The following is an 18,245-nucleotide window of genomic DNA, read 5'->3' as shown; positions in this document are numbered from 1 at the left end:
GAGGACATCTAGTTCAGCCTGGGAAACGCAATTACCAGACGATATCCGAGAACCAGGACCCTCGTCGCAGCAAATATTGAAAGAGCACCGATGAACACACAAGCTCGATCGTCGATGTTGAAGGCAAACGACAGTTAATACAACACAATTGCTTACAGGCATGCTCGAACGAGCTGTTAAAGATTTTCGTTTTAACCCTTTCCGTTCATAATCGTCATTATCCTTATTAATTTTGCTAATGGTAATTAGGAATAAAAGGTATACACAGAACTAATAATATAATTACTTTAAATACTTTAGCTTAACGTGCCATACCCTGATATCTATACATGGTCATTTACATACTTAATAATAATTTAGGCAGAAAAAGAGTAATTTTTTATTTCCTTTCTCTTTTCAAATTTTTCTAAATTTAACCAGAGAGATATTTTGTCCCTCAATTATTGTAATACTACTATCTTCTCAATCCGTTTTTGGTGTACACAATGTACTGTTGTTTAGTATCACATAGGACAAAACCATTCAGCTCTTTGGCGAATTAGTACCTACCAACGTAACGCTTTGTTAATTAACGCATAGCTACGCACCGAGCATGTTAACGTGTCCCTGTTTCGTTACAAATTAATAATACCACGTGTTTCTAACGATGTTAGCGAACGTGTACACGATTCAACGTGTTCTCGTCGGACATTGTTCGACGTGAGTTGTGCGAATCATATACGAGAGTATGGATTTAAGTGTATGTACATACACGTGCATTCTCAGTTGATTTTAACCCATTTCAACTTTGGTATAAAAATGCAATTTTTTATTCTTCTAAATTTTGAAGGAATGTAATTATAATTTTTACATTTAAAGAAATTTTTACAGATTCCAACAAAAATTTATAGATTTTAAAAAGAAAATTAAAATACGATTAGAATGCTTTTTGATTTATTTTTTGGGAGGTTAGAATCTAACTTTGAAATTATCTTCGATTTCGATATTTTGATAAATTCATTCCTACTTATTTGTATTTTATACCAATTTGCTAGAAAAGAGAAGTTTGCTCTCTTGATTACTAAGAAATAAAGGGAAGAAGCTTGAACCGTTCCTCGATAGTCTTTTCGAATTATATCCCGTCACAATTCATTTAAATGTCGTTAAGGGAAATTGCTCTTTTTCTACCTGAGAAAGTACTCGATTCGATTTACCTTCTTCTCTATTCGCCAAGCGCAGCTCGAGTTCGTTACGATCAATCTTCATTAGCGTACAGAACTTCCGATAAGACGAGACAACATCTTTTCAAAGTATTATTTTCCGGCTTATCACCGGGGAAAAATTGTAAAGACAGCTCCTTAATTTTCAACCTCGAACACGATACAGAAACCTGATTCCGTGAGATAAATTTTTTTTTTCTTGTACTCTCATCGATATTCATGAAGCAAAAGAATAACCCAAGTATGGGTCTATTTTTCAGCGATCTCGTTTCAACAGTTTCTTTCATGAATATAAATACTGTCTCTTTTTGACATACACTTGGGACAGATATCTCCCTTTAATTATGGATATTGTAAAAAAATGATGATTGAAGGAATGGATAATAATACCTTTAGATAAATCTACTAATCCCAGAAAATTTGATAATCAGTCGATCGCATCGAAGAAAGTATTACAAGTTTCCAATAAAAAATATTAATTACACGCTAAATAGATTATTTTTTTCGTTATGTAAGCACAATTTATATTATATAATTTTTTATCGATTTCCAATAAATTTAATAATTGAAACATGATCAATCGGTTCAAGAGAAGTCTTTCCAATCTTCAACAAAAATTAGCTTACAAAATAACGTTATTAAAATCTTTATAAACTCATTCCTCAGATAACAAAAACTAATTATATTTCGCAATTTTTCATCGATTTCCAATCAATTGAATAATTAAAACATTTCAATCACTCGGAGCGAAATTAAATTGCCAATTAATCAGCTCATATTTCGTCTCTTTCTCGAACTCTCTATCGATATGGAAATTATCCAGCCGACTTTCCCAATACAAATGAGATTGTTCAAGAGAATGGTAATCATATCGCGTGTATTATTAGGAGCGCAACAAATTGCGTATGTATTAGAGGATTAATCGGCATCTGGTTCGACGAGGAATTGGCTGCTCGGTAAATTAGCCACATTATATGAAACACGGTTTAACACCGCACGTGTGAATTGGCTGTTTCGATTGATATGTGATTGATGGACACAGCTGCATAGCTACAGAGTTCCCTCTGATAACCAGCCATTGTTTGTTTGTGAAATTCTAGGGAACCGGACACGAGCACGTTAATTGATCGAAATTTGTTCGTACGTGGTCTGTTTCGAAATTGTCGTAGAAGAGAATTCGCTGAGAATAGATAGCAACGTGGGTGAACATTTTGTTTTCGGACAATTTACCAAAATATCGTTACTTCTTGATTTAATTAGATCGGTCATCGTATCAATGATTTACTAATACATTGATTGCCACGTCATACATTTGTGGGAGATATTTGAATTTTTATGAAATTATTATTAAGAATTCTTTCATTAAAAATACTCATATTAGGCATTTGAAATTTTGAATAATTAAAGTAATTAAGTATCGTGGAAATAATCAGTAGGGGACTAGGTGCTATTACATTTTTTATAGGGCTTCTGATTAATAATTAATATTACAATAGACAAATGATTCCTGCAGAAAGCCGATAACTCGTAATGTCGGGTCAGCAAAAGTGTCTGCCAGTGTAATTACCAGCCACAGTTAATACGGCGATAATAGTGATCCACTTAGGGGTGGAACTTTAGCTAGCAATTCTAGAGTAAATGTAATTGCAATTTATGGGTTGAATAAGACTGCAATTATTAGGCTGTTGCAGATCAATTTGTGCAATGAATCCAGAACAAAATTTAAACAACCACAACCCATAATTTTAAGTACCATTGATTGGAATTTATCATAAAATTTTTATCAATTTTCTTTTCTCCCCATTTTTTCAAATAACAGAGTCTATCATAATATTGAAAATTTTGTAAAATAATTGATTATTACAGTGGGGTGAAATATATGAGGGAGAAATGTATTCTATTTGATCGATTTCGACAAGTAGGTATTAAACGTCATTCAAGCAGTAAAGCCTGGTTTCGTTATTACAGAGGAATACCAGAACGCAATTATGATAGAACGGCGCATGTACTCATCATCTAGCATTATGATCAATTCACGTGATGCACGTAATAGGATCGTAGGTTGTAATGCGCAGGTACATGCATAGGTGGATGGAACGATGTGCCAAACTCTGGGGGCCTACATGGCCACGCACGATGCAATAACGCTCCTGGTGAAGCTCTGATTTCACTGGAGATATTAATATTGCAACTTGCCCTCTATAGATCTCGAATATCTCGATGCATAATTTGCAGCATAATTGAAAATAGTTACCTCGATAAATCTATACCTTTCAGATTATTGTGCTTTCAGCAGATATTCAATCAATGCTATTTAATTTCTCTTTCACACGATACAAAAGTAATGATCCATTTGTAAAATGAGAATTTGCTTATCATTTCCAACATCAAATTTAATATAATTTTTTAACGAATTCTTCTTTCTCTGCTATGAAATTCCAGCATACATGGAAAGTTGCCAACCTACTATAATTTTTACACCGGCGTAACTAGATGGGTCGCTTGTAACCCATTTGGTTTCACTTCACTTAAGATTCATTATTCGCACAAAAGAATCACGTCCATTGTAATCCCTTTTTGTCCCAAATTAAAATTCTGACGGAGAGTTCATAGGAGTACCGTGAAAGTAAAACTGAACGTTGTTCACAAGGTAAGAGAAAGGAAAAAAGGAAAAGAAAAATGTGAAGGAAAGCAGAAAATGAAAGACGTCACTCAACGAGTAGAGAGCATAATGGATCTGGAAGAAAGCAGTTTTCAAAGTTTATCGTAGAAGCAGCGTGATCCTGGATGGAAGCGTGACGATGATGGCGCAGTTTCGCGAGGGAAATTATGCGAGGCGGGACGAAATTCGCAAAAAATTGCAGGCTACTCATAAATCATCCGGTTGATTGTACGTTCTACGACCACGAAATCCATCGGTACAGCGTGAACCACGTTTTCTGCTTTTTATTCGAACCGAGTCGAGGTTCGAACTTTCGAGGGTGGAAGAATTCACCCTAAAGATGGGAACGAGCTTTTTATCAACACGTGGCCAGCCTTTCCATCGAATATCTCCTCGTTCGATGAGGACCGCCCTGTTTTATGCGACAGTTCCTCGATAAATTGCAACAATTATATTTCGATCAATTTTCATTAAAAACTGTCATCTGCTTTCTACCAACAATGCACTGCACAATTTTGTTTCTATATTGACTTTCTAATATTTCTCCCCGTTATGTAAATGACCCTACATCGTGGTATTGAGATGGAAAAAGGTGGAACAAAGAGGGTGATCGCAACGTTTAAATTACACGAACGAAGAGCACGAAGAAAGTGTTGAAAGTTAGTTACCCTAGTCACACTTCCCTCTTTATTTACGGGGTAGTAACGACCCGTACGAAGTTTCTACTTCAACACCTTTATCGTTGAGTTGAAACTTTTGCACGATATTTTTTCGTGCCTCGAAAGCATCCATTACCTTTTATGAAGGCATTTAGAAAAAGTATGTAATATAATCGAATAATTAATGAAAGTAAAATAATTTTAATTATCCATATCCTCGATACTTTAACTTCCATAAATTTTTATTTTGAAATTTTCTATTTGAACTTGTAACACTTGTACATATCCTTCGCGATGTTCAGAAAAAATAACCATATTCGTCTTTTAATAAATCTACAAGGATACCAGGTGACCCTCGTTACACGCAACCCGGCGTACTTCTAATTATGCATAATTACATAGCATAGGGAACAAGTGTCCTTCTCCTTCGAAGAAATTAAAATAAAATTTCAAGGCTGAACACACCATATTAAAGCCTTTCTTTCACGTCTGCTGGGAACAGAAAGTGCAAAGAACGATACAAAGAAGCGAGAAAATTTTAATTATGAGTCGGAAGATGTCACGAATGTTCTGCGAGTGTCACAGAGAAGCAGCTTCTATATCGTTTGGAGGAAATATTGCAAGACGATGGGATGTCCTTTGTACATCATAGTCTTTGAACGCTTCGCTGGCGTTATTACACGATTTATTTCATTTTTCGTCGAAAGGAATTTCCAGCTGGAAATTCATAGAAACGCATTAGCGTTTATTGCTTGTCAATTTGATGCGCCGTTAAATGAAACGTGGATCATCCGGATAATTAGTACATCGAATCCGTTTATTAAAATACTTTGCTAACTGTATGGACATTATTACATTGCAGAGCAGGAAATTGATTTCATGCGGCTTTGAGTGAATTCAATGGCATCACGATGATAATTGTAATTTAATATTATTTGCTCAGAAAGTTAATAAATAAATGGATTTCGAAAGGCATGATAAATAATACAAAAATAGACCAATGATTTTATCTATCTGGAATATTTCTATTATTTCCAATTAGATCAGTTTATTGGAGAAATAAATTGATGTGCATAATTATTTCTTCTAATAGTTTGTACAATTAAGTAAACCTATAAATCTCGAAATCCATACAGAAATGCATAATTAGTGTATTTTATTCTGCATACAGTATCCATTCATTTTGCATATGCTTTGCATATTCATGGCACATCATATTTGCATAAATTTCGCCAGTCTGGCGGAGTTGACTGAAAGGTAACAAAAATCCCATATCCTTATCTCAACCTGGACCCCTCTATCTGTTCCTAAAAAACTTGTTTCAAGAAAGTATTACCCTTGGGTGCGATAACATTCCCTGAAATTTTTTGAGATAACAATACTTTGCTTTTAACAATACAGAAGCCCATATCCAACAATAATTGCACGATTTACTTCTTGATAACTTGGTTAGATGAAAATCCCATAAAATAACATCTGGATCGGTGATGACAAAAGAATAGTGGTGAGGTACATCACGTCACGCGACAATGAAGTATCGTTTCGTGATGACGTTGGTAAAAGCAGTTTCTACTTGGGTAATCCTTAAGAAAGAAGAGATGAATCGCTGGAAGGGAGTAGAAAAGGGTGCTAGGATGATCCAGGTTTATGAGGTAGACCGAAGCTGACGTGGAAATAGTCGGGCCGTGGCCTTTCTAGCGACGATGTGTTGCGAACATGTCGCAGAAATCGTCTAGCTACTTCACTGGCGAAAGTAAAGTGGCATGCAAAGCCGTGCAGAGTGCATTATACCTTCGCTACGTGACTAGGGGAGAATTGAAATTTTTCAGTGAAATTTTTCTTGAATTATTCAGATGGTATCGGGTCAGAAGGTTTCAGGTGTGATTTATGCTATTGTTTGAACAGAAAATTAGTCCTCCGTTGTATCGTATATAAAATAATAAATTAACTACCCGTTTCACCAAGATTGCAAATTTATAATATTGAAAAATTGGGCATTAAAAATGGGTAACCCAACAAAGGGTTAATAGATTAGGTACTTAAGGGTCATAAAGAAGAAAAAATATTGTTCTATTTTAAAAATTAATTAAAAATAATAATTATATAATATCAAATAAAATTTTTTTCTTATTTAATCAATAGAACAGTTATATTAAATTTGATTCTTCTAGTAATCTGGTAATGGATACCAGACTGATATTTAGTTGTTGGAAACTCTTATAACTTATGTGAGAAAGTTGTCCTCTGAAATTAATTAACCGAAAGTTTCAGAATATGTTCCCTATAATCTTCATTCCCCAAAGAAACTCGAAGAAAACAAGATAACAGCGATTTCGTTAGAACCCCTGCTATAAGAATTAGTGTTTGGTGTCTGTTAATTGTATTTATTGTTCACGGTCAATTTAGACTGGCTAAAGACATACCGAGGGTTCCAGCAGGTTTTTTTTTTTTTGAAAATAGAGTTTGAAAAGTTTTTCTACATTTTTTTTTTCTTTTTTACAATGAAGCAGAGAAATTAGATATTAAATAATCAAAAATTAGAAATATCGATTAAATATTTATGCAATCTTTTTATGCAGGCTTCAAATTAATTTGAATTATGTCATCAAATTGTGTCAGACTTTCTGTATCTCAAAATAGCTGATTCATTAAGCTGCCGGGTATAAAATTCAAGGCTAAAATTCCCATTTAAATTTCCATAGAAGAATAATTTATTTGCATATCATTAGCTGTACACTGTGTTGGAATAATAAAACTGTAATAAACAACAGATCCATTGGATGGTAAATTAAAGTACCATTTCGCTACTGAGCAATTGAACCTTGCGTGTTGCTTGACAGACATTAACAGTAAATCTCCATTTTGTAGAAACATTTGTATTTTCTATTAAAAAAACGACTCGTTAATTTTAATAAATCGATAACAAACGACCTTTAACATTGAATACATCGTACGAGTAGTTGCAGAACCTTGTCGTGGAGCATTACTAATTTTGTTCGTATTGAAATTAACTAAATTACATATTCAATTTTGAAAAAAAAAAGAAAATGGAAAAAGGATTTAATGCGATGAAAGTTTAACCAAAATCGCGGTATTTATTCCGGCAACTTTGCGTTCGTACGAGCATAAAAATATAAACGAGAGGTTGATTAAAAAGAGGAAAAATTACAAGTTAAATTTACGTTAAAATTTTCGTCGGTAGAGGTACGTTATCGTGTTATTCTGTTCGACAACCGCATTAAGAATTTTTAATTAATTCGTCGCTTGTGGGTGCTATGTAATTAATTTCACGTTTAAACAGCGCACGTGGGGAAATTTATGGCAGTAGAATACACATATCTCCAAGCGAAATTTTTCGTAAAATAGCCTCTATTCTAATATGATAAACGTATTTAAAAGGATTTCGTGAAAAATTGCCGCTTTTTTAAAGCGTTTATTCGCTTGCAAGCTTACCAAAATTTGTTCATTTATTCTTCTATCACCAGGGTACAAATTTCACGAAGGTTACAAGATTGATTTCACCTCCTCAATTTAATACTATAACATTCAATCTTTCTCCCTTATACATATTCCATCTTCCGCTCGTAAATATCAGCCTACCCAAGCAAAGATCTCATTCGTCTTCTATTTTTCTGCTACTCTTGGAACATGTATTTGGAAACGATATTTTTATTCTTTCAGATATTCTCCAAACACCATCGTGGCTCCAGACTAAAATTAATTTCAACATCAAATTAACTTCGAATCAAGCAAATTAAAATATTTTATAAAGAAGAAGAAAGAAAAAAAGATATCGAAAGAAATAGAAGAACATAGATGATAAATGGTGATACGTCATCGATGTTGAATTCGTGTTTCTTTGATAAAGAATCATTGTCGAAGAGGATCGAAAGGTGTGAAAGCAGCGGATATGTAAATTTGAAGAATCGTGGGGAGGTTAGATGGGATTGGCCCTCGTCATGAAGCAGAATCAAGCGGGTAGGATCGATTAGATGCGGGATCTTCGTAGTCGTGGTGGTTCGATAACGCCGCGGGACACATGCCGAGAATGTCAATCTACTGTCACGAATTATGGGTAAGTTGGAAATTTCTATCTCGAAGCTTCGTTTGAACGTGCTCTGCACGAAATACGGGGGTTGTTTCGAAACCTGGCAGAATTTCTTCCCTGTAATTCTCTGTTTATACGGAAAAAGGGACGAGAAAATTCCTCTCTGAAATTAGATGAAATCTAGAAAACCACCATTGGTGCTTTTATTTGAACAAATTTTTATTTCAAAATATTGTAGGAAAAGGTTACCAAACTTAGATTGTGTAAACTATTTTTTAACTTGAAAGGGTAAGAAAATATTTTTTAAATGAAATTGCATCGTTATTGTATTTAAAAGCAAAGCAAGGGTTAAAGCTTAGATTGGATAGAAGATTTCGATTCCTTTAAGAATGTTCCCGCACGTGTGGCCTTAAATCACGCGTTCGATAACCCAACGAGCAAGTAATCTTGCGAACAAGATATACTCTGTCCATGCGAGTATCAGTTGAATCGCAACTGACCGACTTACCAACGAAATTATAGGGCTCCTGCTTACCTGAAACGGTGAACAGCTACGAGAACTGCTTAAACGCAATTTCGTGAAATTCCTCCAATTTACTCCGTGCTCGAAATGGTGTTCTGAAGTAAAAAGGAAAAGAAAATTGCATAAGTAGAAAATGTGTACGACTCTTTCGCAAGAAAATTCTTCCATCTTGAATTTTTTCGTAGGAAAACTTTCATAAGACTCTTGAATTCTTTCATAGGACGAGTTTTATCCTTTAAAACGATTAGGGAATAAAACTTGTTGGAGCATCAATTTATCGTTGAAGAAAATAAAGCTTTCTCTTAAACTACAAAAAATCGTTAGAATAATTTGTCTCTTCTTAATAAAAACGCTTCATCAGCGTACAGCGAAAAGAACAATAATTCTGCAGCGTTTCGCTACATGCTTCAAGCATAATTCTACGAATGGAATCGTCACGATCGCGTTCACGAGGGGGTTGGTTCGAGGTGTCGTAGAGGGTTTATGCGAGGAAACCTGCTAGCAATTCCAACGAAGCTTGAACCTAAGGCCAGTAAAAGCGCTAATTAACGGGGTCGAGTCACGGAACACCCTCGATCATGACCACGAATCGTGCATATGCGTGCACAAACCACTGCGGTTTGTCATTTTTTTTATTTGGAGAAAAATTTGTCGTGATTTCGTTCTAATTTGCCATCTTGATTGCTGGCTGTTTTCCTTTGGTATAAAAATATGGTAGAACTTCTATTATAAAAATCGATTAAAAAGAGCAAAATAAAAGTACTTAGCGAATGAAACAAATTTTCCTGTATAAGTGTTAAGGAATCATAAATATCTAGTAATTTAATAATCAACAAGTCATAAACGATCCAGCCACTCGAGGTCGTTCCCATTTTCACGCCATCCACTTTATCTTGTAGTTCGGGAAGAGGTGGTAGTACTTTCTTAAAAGCTTCTCCAGTTTGTTTACCATATAGAGGCGGTATCACAGAGGAGGTATAGTCGAGGCTCGTTCTCGACTCGATTCTCCAAACAGTACGCCCACCAGCCACAGATACATTAACAGTTAAGTGCTCCCCGACGCCAGACACAAGATCGCTTACTACTCGAACGCTACGTGCCACCGGGTCATGGTGGTAACTGTTCTCAAAAATGACCCTTAGTCTGGCAGTATGCTCACGTGCTGTCTGAATTGTGGAAAGAAGAAAAAGAAAGAAGAACGACCGGCTGGAAGCATCGCTCATACGTGTTTTCAGAGATTGCGAGAAGGGTGCTTTAGATTCGTCGTGCATCAGGGTTGATATCTATTCATGGCCTTGGTCCTCTCGATGTGCCGCTCGAGAAATTGGCTACGGATTTTCGAAAATTATTCATCTATCCACTATGAATCTATTTAATGAAAAAAGCTTCTGAAAGAAGCTTCAGCAAAGAGATTGAGATATTCGAATGATTTAAAATGACCTACTTGAAATAAGGTTACAGAAATATGAAACTTTTCAGAAGATTATATTAAGAATTAATTTTTCGTTTCATCGTTAATCGTTGCCAATCAATTTTCATAATTCATTTTATTGAACTGATAATAGCCAACTTTTGTTACGATATTTGAAACCCTATTCGATAGAAACTATTCTGGAATGGAAATATTACACCGCAGTCGAACAGCAGAAAGCTTATTGACTCAGCGCACGATGCAAGCATGGTTCTCGATAAATCAGAAAATACCGTGTATTTATTTGAAACGTTTAAGCCGCGACAAGCGTTGCGGTTACACGACTCACGAAAATGAATAAAGCACGAACGTCCATTACTCATTCCCCATGTGCTTGGCTGTAAAGCGATATTTTACGGGGCTGTGCTCTAATGAAAATGTATGGAGGACCGGGGGGGTAGAAAAGAAAACGAAACGAAGAAACGTGAAATAATTAATCTTGTTGTTGAGTTAAGATCCGTTGTAACGTTGGATGGTTACACGACAACGGATCCGCTCGTTTCACCAGCAAAATTATGCATCTAATCGGATATTATCATGGGAAGTTAGAGGAGCTAGAAAGCCAGAGAAATGTCTTCGAAATGGTCTCCCGTTATTCCGTGTTCCCTTATTTCCTACGCTCCGCAGATTACTTCGGCGATATTCGGGCCGATCGATGGGAATGCACGCGAAAGTTGCATTACGTGCCGCCATTGAAATAAGAGGAACTCACGTTACAACGACACGCTAAGCAGTTCTAACTAACGTTCAACCTTTCCCGCCTCTGAACCTAACTAAATCCGGCGAAAGTTCCGCGAAAGCGGCAACCACGAGCTACCTCCATTCCGGATGTGATCAGATCGTCAGATTGCTGTTTATAACTTACTTTGAGGAAAAAAAAGGCTATCCACGTGTTCGACCAACGTAACAATAATTATCAGATCATTTCATAAATGATTTCGACTTCTATATTTTTTCATAGATAATCAATTAGAACAAAATTTGATCAAATGAAATTTGTATCATTATATTTATATCTTTTTGTGAACTTCATCCTGTAAGATGGGTTGATACTACTTCCGGCGTACAGCAGTTTGTATCGCGTCAAAAGTTTGCTCAAAGTTTAATCATACATGTTGGAGTAGAGCAGCTAAAACAGCTGAAGCTCGCTTGGGACGTTCTTGTATCCGTTTAGCTGAAAGTAACTGAAACTAGAAGCTCGTTTGATATTTGCTCGTGAATTCTAAATGAGCTTCGTAATTTACAATAATGAATGCAACCGGGTGTCGATCATTGAAGACGATACTGATTGACGGTTTGTTATAAGAATGAAAACCTCTCAAATTAAAACCTAGAACAAATTTCTAAAAATTTAGAACTTTTTAAAACATTTTTCTAAATGATACACAAAATTTTATAAACCCCTCAAATCCGAACACTGTTAGCTAAATTGAATGCAACCCAGTTGATTCAATTTCTTCCATCAAATTGTTTGTACCTGTTATACAATTCTACACAAATTGAATCTGTTTTGAAAAAAGGAAAGAGTTGTACCGTCGAATTTTTATATAAATTGAAGTGAACTGAAGAGGGCAAAGAGCTTGAAATCGCTTAGTTTTCTTGTGAAAAAAAAAATAGAAATAAAAGGGTAGTTTCGATTTTCGAAACTGTTATCTGCATTGGAACAGGGACGTATAGAGGAAACCGATTTTCGATGGCTCTTGTATCGCGCGATCAATTAACGCCACTACTCCAGAGAATCTCTCGTTCCATGGTTAATTCATTGTTCAATTCGAAATGTAACGTTATCGTTTCATCGGACTGAAATCGTTTTTAAGTCTCGTTAGAATGTTAATACATGAAATGTGAACGAGGATTTATCATGAGTTACAATATTGAACGAGAATCAGTCAATATATTTGTTAACCCAATTCTGTTCCTCCCCTTCTGTCCATTTTTGATTGATAGCACTGTGATTCTCGAGTGTTGTATCGTTAAAGTTCCAGACAAATATCATATGTAATTATCATTCCACTTAATTTCTCTTTCGCAATCGTTTGCGTTGCGATTTTAGGACGTGTTTGAGCGCGAAAGCGTGCCACATCGGTATGCCCTAGCAATTAACTGGATTGGACCTTTGAACTGGAGTTCCTTTGAAGATCATGATCAGACGAACAGAATATCCTTAACGTTACCTTTAATGTAAATTAATATTCTCAGGAGAAAATGCCATTGTGGCTGCGTACCCGAGCGTAGTGCTTCCCGATTACTTCCGATAGTGGAAAACAGACGTGACTATTTTGACCCTTAACATTTTGATAGTCATATATTTGATGAATTGAATGACTAATTAAGAAAATTACATTTAGGAGCCTTAATAGTACGTATTAAAAATTTATCAATTTTGAAACTGTAAAAATAAAAAGTGACAGCGAAAATAATTACATATCAAAATTACTATGATGGTTACAAAAGGTATCGAATTGAGTGTTGTATAAAAATAACAGAATCTGTTTCTTACAAACAAAGAAGCAAGTTTATCCTCGTATCAAGAAAGTTAAATTTATTGGTGACGTTATTAATAAATCGAGCTTAACCTTGAACTCTTCCACCTGATCTCACCCCATTGAATAACCAATAAATTATCAGCCCCGATATTTGGAAACTACCTAAGCTATAATTGTCGAAGAAAAGAAGGATCCAAGGAAACTTCCGCTTCGGTTATTCGCTCTCGTAACAAGAGAGCCTTGCTGGAAAACTTTCGAAACATTGAGCATCAAACAAGCCATTGCAATCAGAGCCCATGGGGGTAAAACCTTCTCGACGAGATACTACTTGGACGTCACTTTCTAGTTTCGTCGATGTTGGCCAGTTTCGTTCTCTCCATTTGGTGAAAATGGAACTGGTACCTTGTTACGAGATCCACGGACGGGAAGTTCTGTTTAAATGAACCCTTTCACGCTAGAATGAAGTGCGGGAGCTGTGACAAAAATATACGTTGCTTGTAAATTACTTGAATTCACGAGGAAAATATTGTGGAAATATTTACGTTGGTTATCATAAATGATTTTGAAAATTCGCACATCTTACTGATAGGTTTCCAAAGGGTTAAAGATAATGGGACCAATGTACCGCACCGGCAGCTATTCCATAAAGGAACTTGTCTAGTTACGAGTCGACTTAAGAGTACGATTAGGCAACGCAACGACGCTGAACGACACGACATGATTCACTATAATGGATAACAGGTTAAAAAGGGCTTAGCTAGAGCGATTACGTGAAGTTTATCGGCGAAGAAACGGCTACGGTCGTGCACGCTCGGTGTACGACGCGGATGATAAGTACACGGATAAAGGTGCGCTGAAATATGATAGCTAAGGGATTGTCGTTGTCGCTTTTCATAATATTTGTGCAACATATCTGGTAGTAAATAAATAATACTACAAAATGATGGGGATTAAAATATTAACCCCTTTAATGATTCTTTAATAACTGTTCTTACGTTAAATATCGTTCTATTATCAGGCATTCGCGTGATCTCTATGATTAAATTATGGATACCACGCGTGGTATCGGATAATCCCAGGAATTCGAATAATTTGAACGGCGAAAGGTGAACTAGATCTAACGCCCAATTTATTACTTTCACGTTTCCTCTCACTTGGAGCTTCATTCGGAAAATAGTTTCACCAAGTGCAATCTACTCGATGATAACAATAAATGAAGTTATTAAGATCTTGTAATTAAGATAAATCGAAAGTTAGGAGAAGATGTTCTGCATCCCTCTTTTATCCTTTTCTTTTATTCAACAGTTGTATCTATTTAGAAAATTAATTCTAGGAAAGAATTAATTGTTAATTCGTAATTTTTTTTCTGCCGATATTATTTCTTTATCGTTGATCCCAGATATTGGATACAAATGACCTACCCACTTGTAACAATTACCGAAACGATTGTTTCAGAGACGGGTCGGTCGAGGGGTAACGACGAGCGCTTGAGGTCTGAATCGTGGGTCCAGGAATCAAGAGAAGATTCCCATGCACGGCTCGTATCTCGCTGGAATCCCATGGTCGAGAGGAGTAAGGGAGCATGAGGTAGCCGTCGACAAGGGGGGCGCTTCGGATGCTCCGGACTGCCGACTAGGCTCGTATGGAGGGGAAGAACGCAATCACCACCGAAGGCACCCTGCTTCTGAACCTGACCACTATCGCCACGCAAGACGACGACGACTTCCTGCGAACATTTCCGGGCAAGAACTCGCCCTACACGGCCACCCAGGTAAGTCAGCTTTTCTTTTCCTTTATTTCACATGCATCGACAGATTTGTTCAGTCGTTTGTTAATTGAAGGGGTTGCACCAATATGGAGGCAATTATTTTATTTATTATTTATTATTATTAATAGCATTATGCGAGAACACAGTTCGTATGACGTATAAATAATCTTCCGTTCATTTCTCAAGCATCTGCCCGAAGCAAATTAATTACATACTCGTCATTAATTGCACAGCTACCAAAGTTTTGACCGCAAGAACTTGGCCGAACGACAGCGTTCGACATCCCCTTATTTCAAATCTAGTCTGGTATAATTATTCATGGCTCTCACGTTAATCTTCGATCAATAATCTTTGCCTGGTATCGACAGAATTCGCTATGTCAAAAGTTACAGAAACTTTAATGGGTTTCGCTGTAATCACGAAATAGTTTCGGTTAAATATCACGTACATGGCTTTCTCGTACTTTAGATAGTAGGTATCTCACATATAGCACTTTCAAAATTATAAGTAAATGTTAAAAATTACCAGATTTATAAATATCTAATATATTAATTGAATTCGAAATAGCTATTTGAAATAGGAAATTACAACAGCGTGTATAATTCATTTGAGAGCGGCTCTTGAATTCCCAAAACTCATTTTGCACGAGCTCGAAATTCATCACGCCAACCAAATGGATTAAAATCGCCATTCGGCAAAACGTTGGACGATTAATTAGACCGCGTTATGTTCCCTTTATTTCTCTCATGAGACACATGATCAGTTGCATATGTTTAATACTAACACTCAGTAATTTACACGAACCTTCAACTTTTCGTTCCTGAAACACAAAAACTCATCTGGGCAAGTAATTATTTTAATTGTCGAACGGTATCCCCTGAGTTTAAAAAAATAATTTTATAATTAATGAAAATGAATACAGTTGAAAATCAAAATTAGATTTATATTGTTGCTTTCGCAGATTTAATTTAATCAGCGTTAAAGAAGTGTAAAGCGCAGTGCAAACATTCAGTTTCATTTTTCTGTTCCCTCAGATAATCAACGATAAATTGCAACGTAATTTCCTTTTGTTCTCAATCTCTCTGAGTTTTTCTGCTCTCAGTAAGGAAAGTTTGAATAACTGCAGAGGATCGCGTTTGACTTTTTTAATACCCAAGAAAAAAAATCATAAAAACCAAGATATTTATACGAGGCTATGAATCTTTCCTCTTTCTTTATCCCCTTTTTCTTCTCGTTTCACCGAGACCTCGTGCATCAAGATTGCAGATCTCTAGGTGTCCTGTTAAAGGACCTTTTGAAAGTCCTGTCTCGTTGGAGAAAAATCCTACGCCTTTAACGACCGGCCATGCATTCTTAATCCACTTCAAAATTCCATTATAATGCGGTCGAGGAATTCGAGGTGTTCGATGAAACTTCCGTAATACGTGTTAGTATCCCGTGAACTTCGAAATTAGTTTCCTTCGGGCTGAGTTTAAGTGACACTCTTCCTTTTTTTTTTACGAAAAAACCTTTTCGTAAGCAGCTCGGGAGGATCGTGTCGGAAAAAAAAGTACTCGAGCAGCTTTTCAACTTAAAGTGTTTTAGTTGGACGACAATGTTCTCGTGTTTGAGAAACTGTATTAGTGAAAGTTGAGCGGAAGTAAAAATGCAAGCGTTAATGAAGACAACATCTTCAAGTGAGGATAATATTTAATTTATTTACATTCTTAATTATCCTAAAAATCGATAGATCACCAATCTCAATTATCCTTAAATTGAGTGATTAAAAACTTTTGGTTTCAAATCGTTTTAACTACGTCCAAACATTTTCCCATGAAACCGTTCACATATTGAAGAGATTATCGAAGTTTATCGGATCGTTAATGGGCTCGTAATCAAGACCAGCATTTCGTCCATGATTTTCGCAGATTTTCATAATCGAAATACGCAATTTCGTCGGATTAATGGTATAAAAAGATTAATTTGATTAACGATCAAGATTCGTACAAACGAGGTTTGATTTTGAAACGTTGCGGCTGACGTTGAAAAATTTAATGACAATTTGACGAATCGATAGTCGAACGCGTGTAACTTGTTCCTCTTATCGATTTCGATGATAATTTATACGGGAACCGCTCTTCAGTCCGATAAAATATTTATTGGAATATTTTATTTATATTGGAATTTATATTGGAATAGCTAGAGAGAATATGCGTGGGCTCGATATTTTACGTGATTACACGCTGTTGTCAAAATTGAGAAGATATTTTTCCATTTTGAATTTCGTAGATACGATCTGATGGTGTGTGAATGTGTAATTGCTTTTGCAATTCGCATGGAAACATCATCGCGTCGACCGACGTAGTGAAAATGGACAGGTGTTGTAAATTCTACACGTTACAGTATTATTAAAAATCTAATCCTTTCATTCTTTTGATCTAGATTGACAGTTATTTTCTTGATTTAAAAGTCTGCATTATCATTTATCCGCAAGGTCCGTCGAATTACTTCATTCACACAGATTTCCATTAAAAATATGATTTCGCCGACGAGAGTGGCGAACAGAAGTGATTTAGTAGGACCACTCAGAAATTACCGGAAACGCGAGAGAACAATGATCGTGTTGGTGTGAATCTGACATTACGTAATTTTTGCGTAGCATGTTCCATGACAAAAGCACACCACACATTTTTATCGCGGTTAATATCGATCCTATTCACCTTTGAATCATCTATGCTCGAAGTAGGTTATTGGCTCGTCAGGTTGACTCGCGTTCAATATTCATGCATTGGTAATAAATAATTTCTCTGCCTTTTTATCGAGTATTTTTCTAGCCACTAAGTTTCTTAACTTAACTTAACTTAAGTTTCTAGCCGCTTAACTTAAAAAAAAGACACTTAAATAATTTTAAAAGAATTATTTTATTTTAAAGGGTCGATAAATATTTGTAAAATCTACAGAGGATAATTGAAATTCTGTGATATTGTTTAGCGTGTTGAATTTGTCTGGGTGTAATAGGGATAGTTATCTGATTGCAGGCAATACTAATCGCCCTGGTGCTTGGCAGCATCATCGTCGGGACAGTGATCGGCAACATTCTGGTCTGCGTTGCCGTGTTTCTCGTTAGGAAGCTACGAAGGCCTTGCAACTATCTGCTGGTTAGCCTTGCAGTTAGCGATCTCTGTGTCGCCCTTCTGGTAATGCCGATGGCGTTGCTGTACGAGATCTCTGGTAATTGGTCCTTCGGTGCATTTATGTGCGACTTTTGGGTTAGCTTCGACGTGCTCAGCTGCACCGCCAGCATCCTCAATCTCTGCATGATCTCCGTTGATCGGTGAGTTTAATCGATTTCGAAATTCTCTCAGTAATGTTACATTATTTTATCAACTGCACTTTCTTTCATATTTATAATTCACTTACAAATTACTTATGTAACTAATTAATTAATAA

At 36.0% G+C, this 18,245-nt stretch overlaps 1 protein-coding gene across 1 annotated transcript in view; it reads left to right on the top strand.

Moving 5' to 3' along the window:
• Positions 1-18,245, top strand: part of LOC114873507 (5-hydroxytryptamine receptor 1) — an 87,519-nt gene that overhangs the window by 21,284 nt on the left and 47,990 nt on the right. The window contains exons 2-4 of the mRNA XM_029181912.2: positions 8,202-8,595; positions 14,504-14,819; positions 17,834-18,129. Of these exons, the coding sequence (XP_029037745.1) occupies positions 14,691-14,819; positions 17,834-18,129 (425 nt within the window). The 5' untranslated portion in view covers positions 8,202-8,595; positions 14,504-14,690. The remainder of the gene's footprint in view (positions 1-8,201; positions 8,596-14,503; positions 14,820-17,833; positions 18,130-18,245) is intronic.

Source organism: Osmia bicornis, chromosome 6, assembly GCF_907164935.1.
Source record: "Osmia bicornis bicornis chromosome 6, iOsmBic2.1, whole genome shotgun sequence".
Taxonomy (NCBI): domain Eukaryota; kingdom Metazoa; phylum Arthropoda; class Insecta; order Hymenoptera; family Megachilidae; genus Osmia; species Osmia bicornis.
This window is presented reverse-complemented; position numbering and strand designations above follow the sequence as displayed.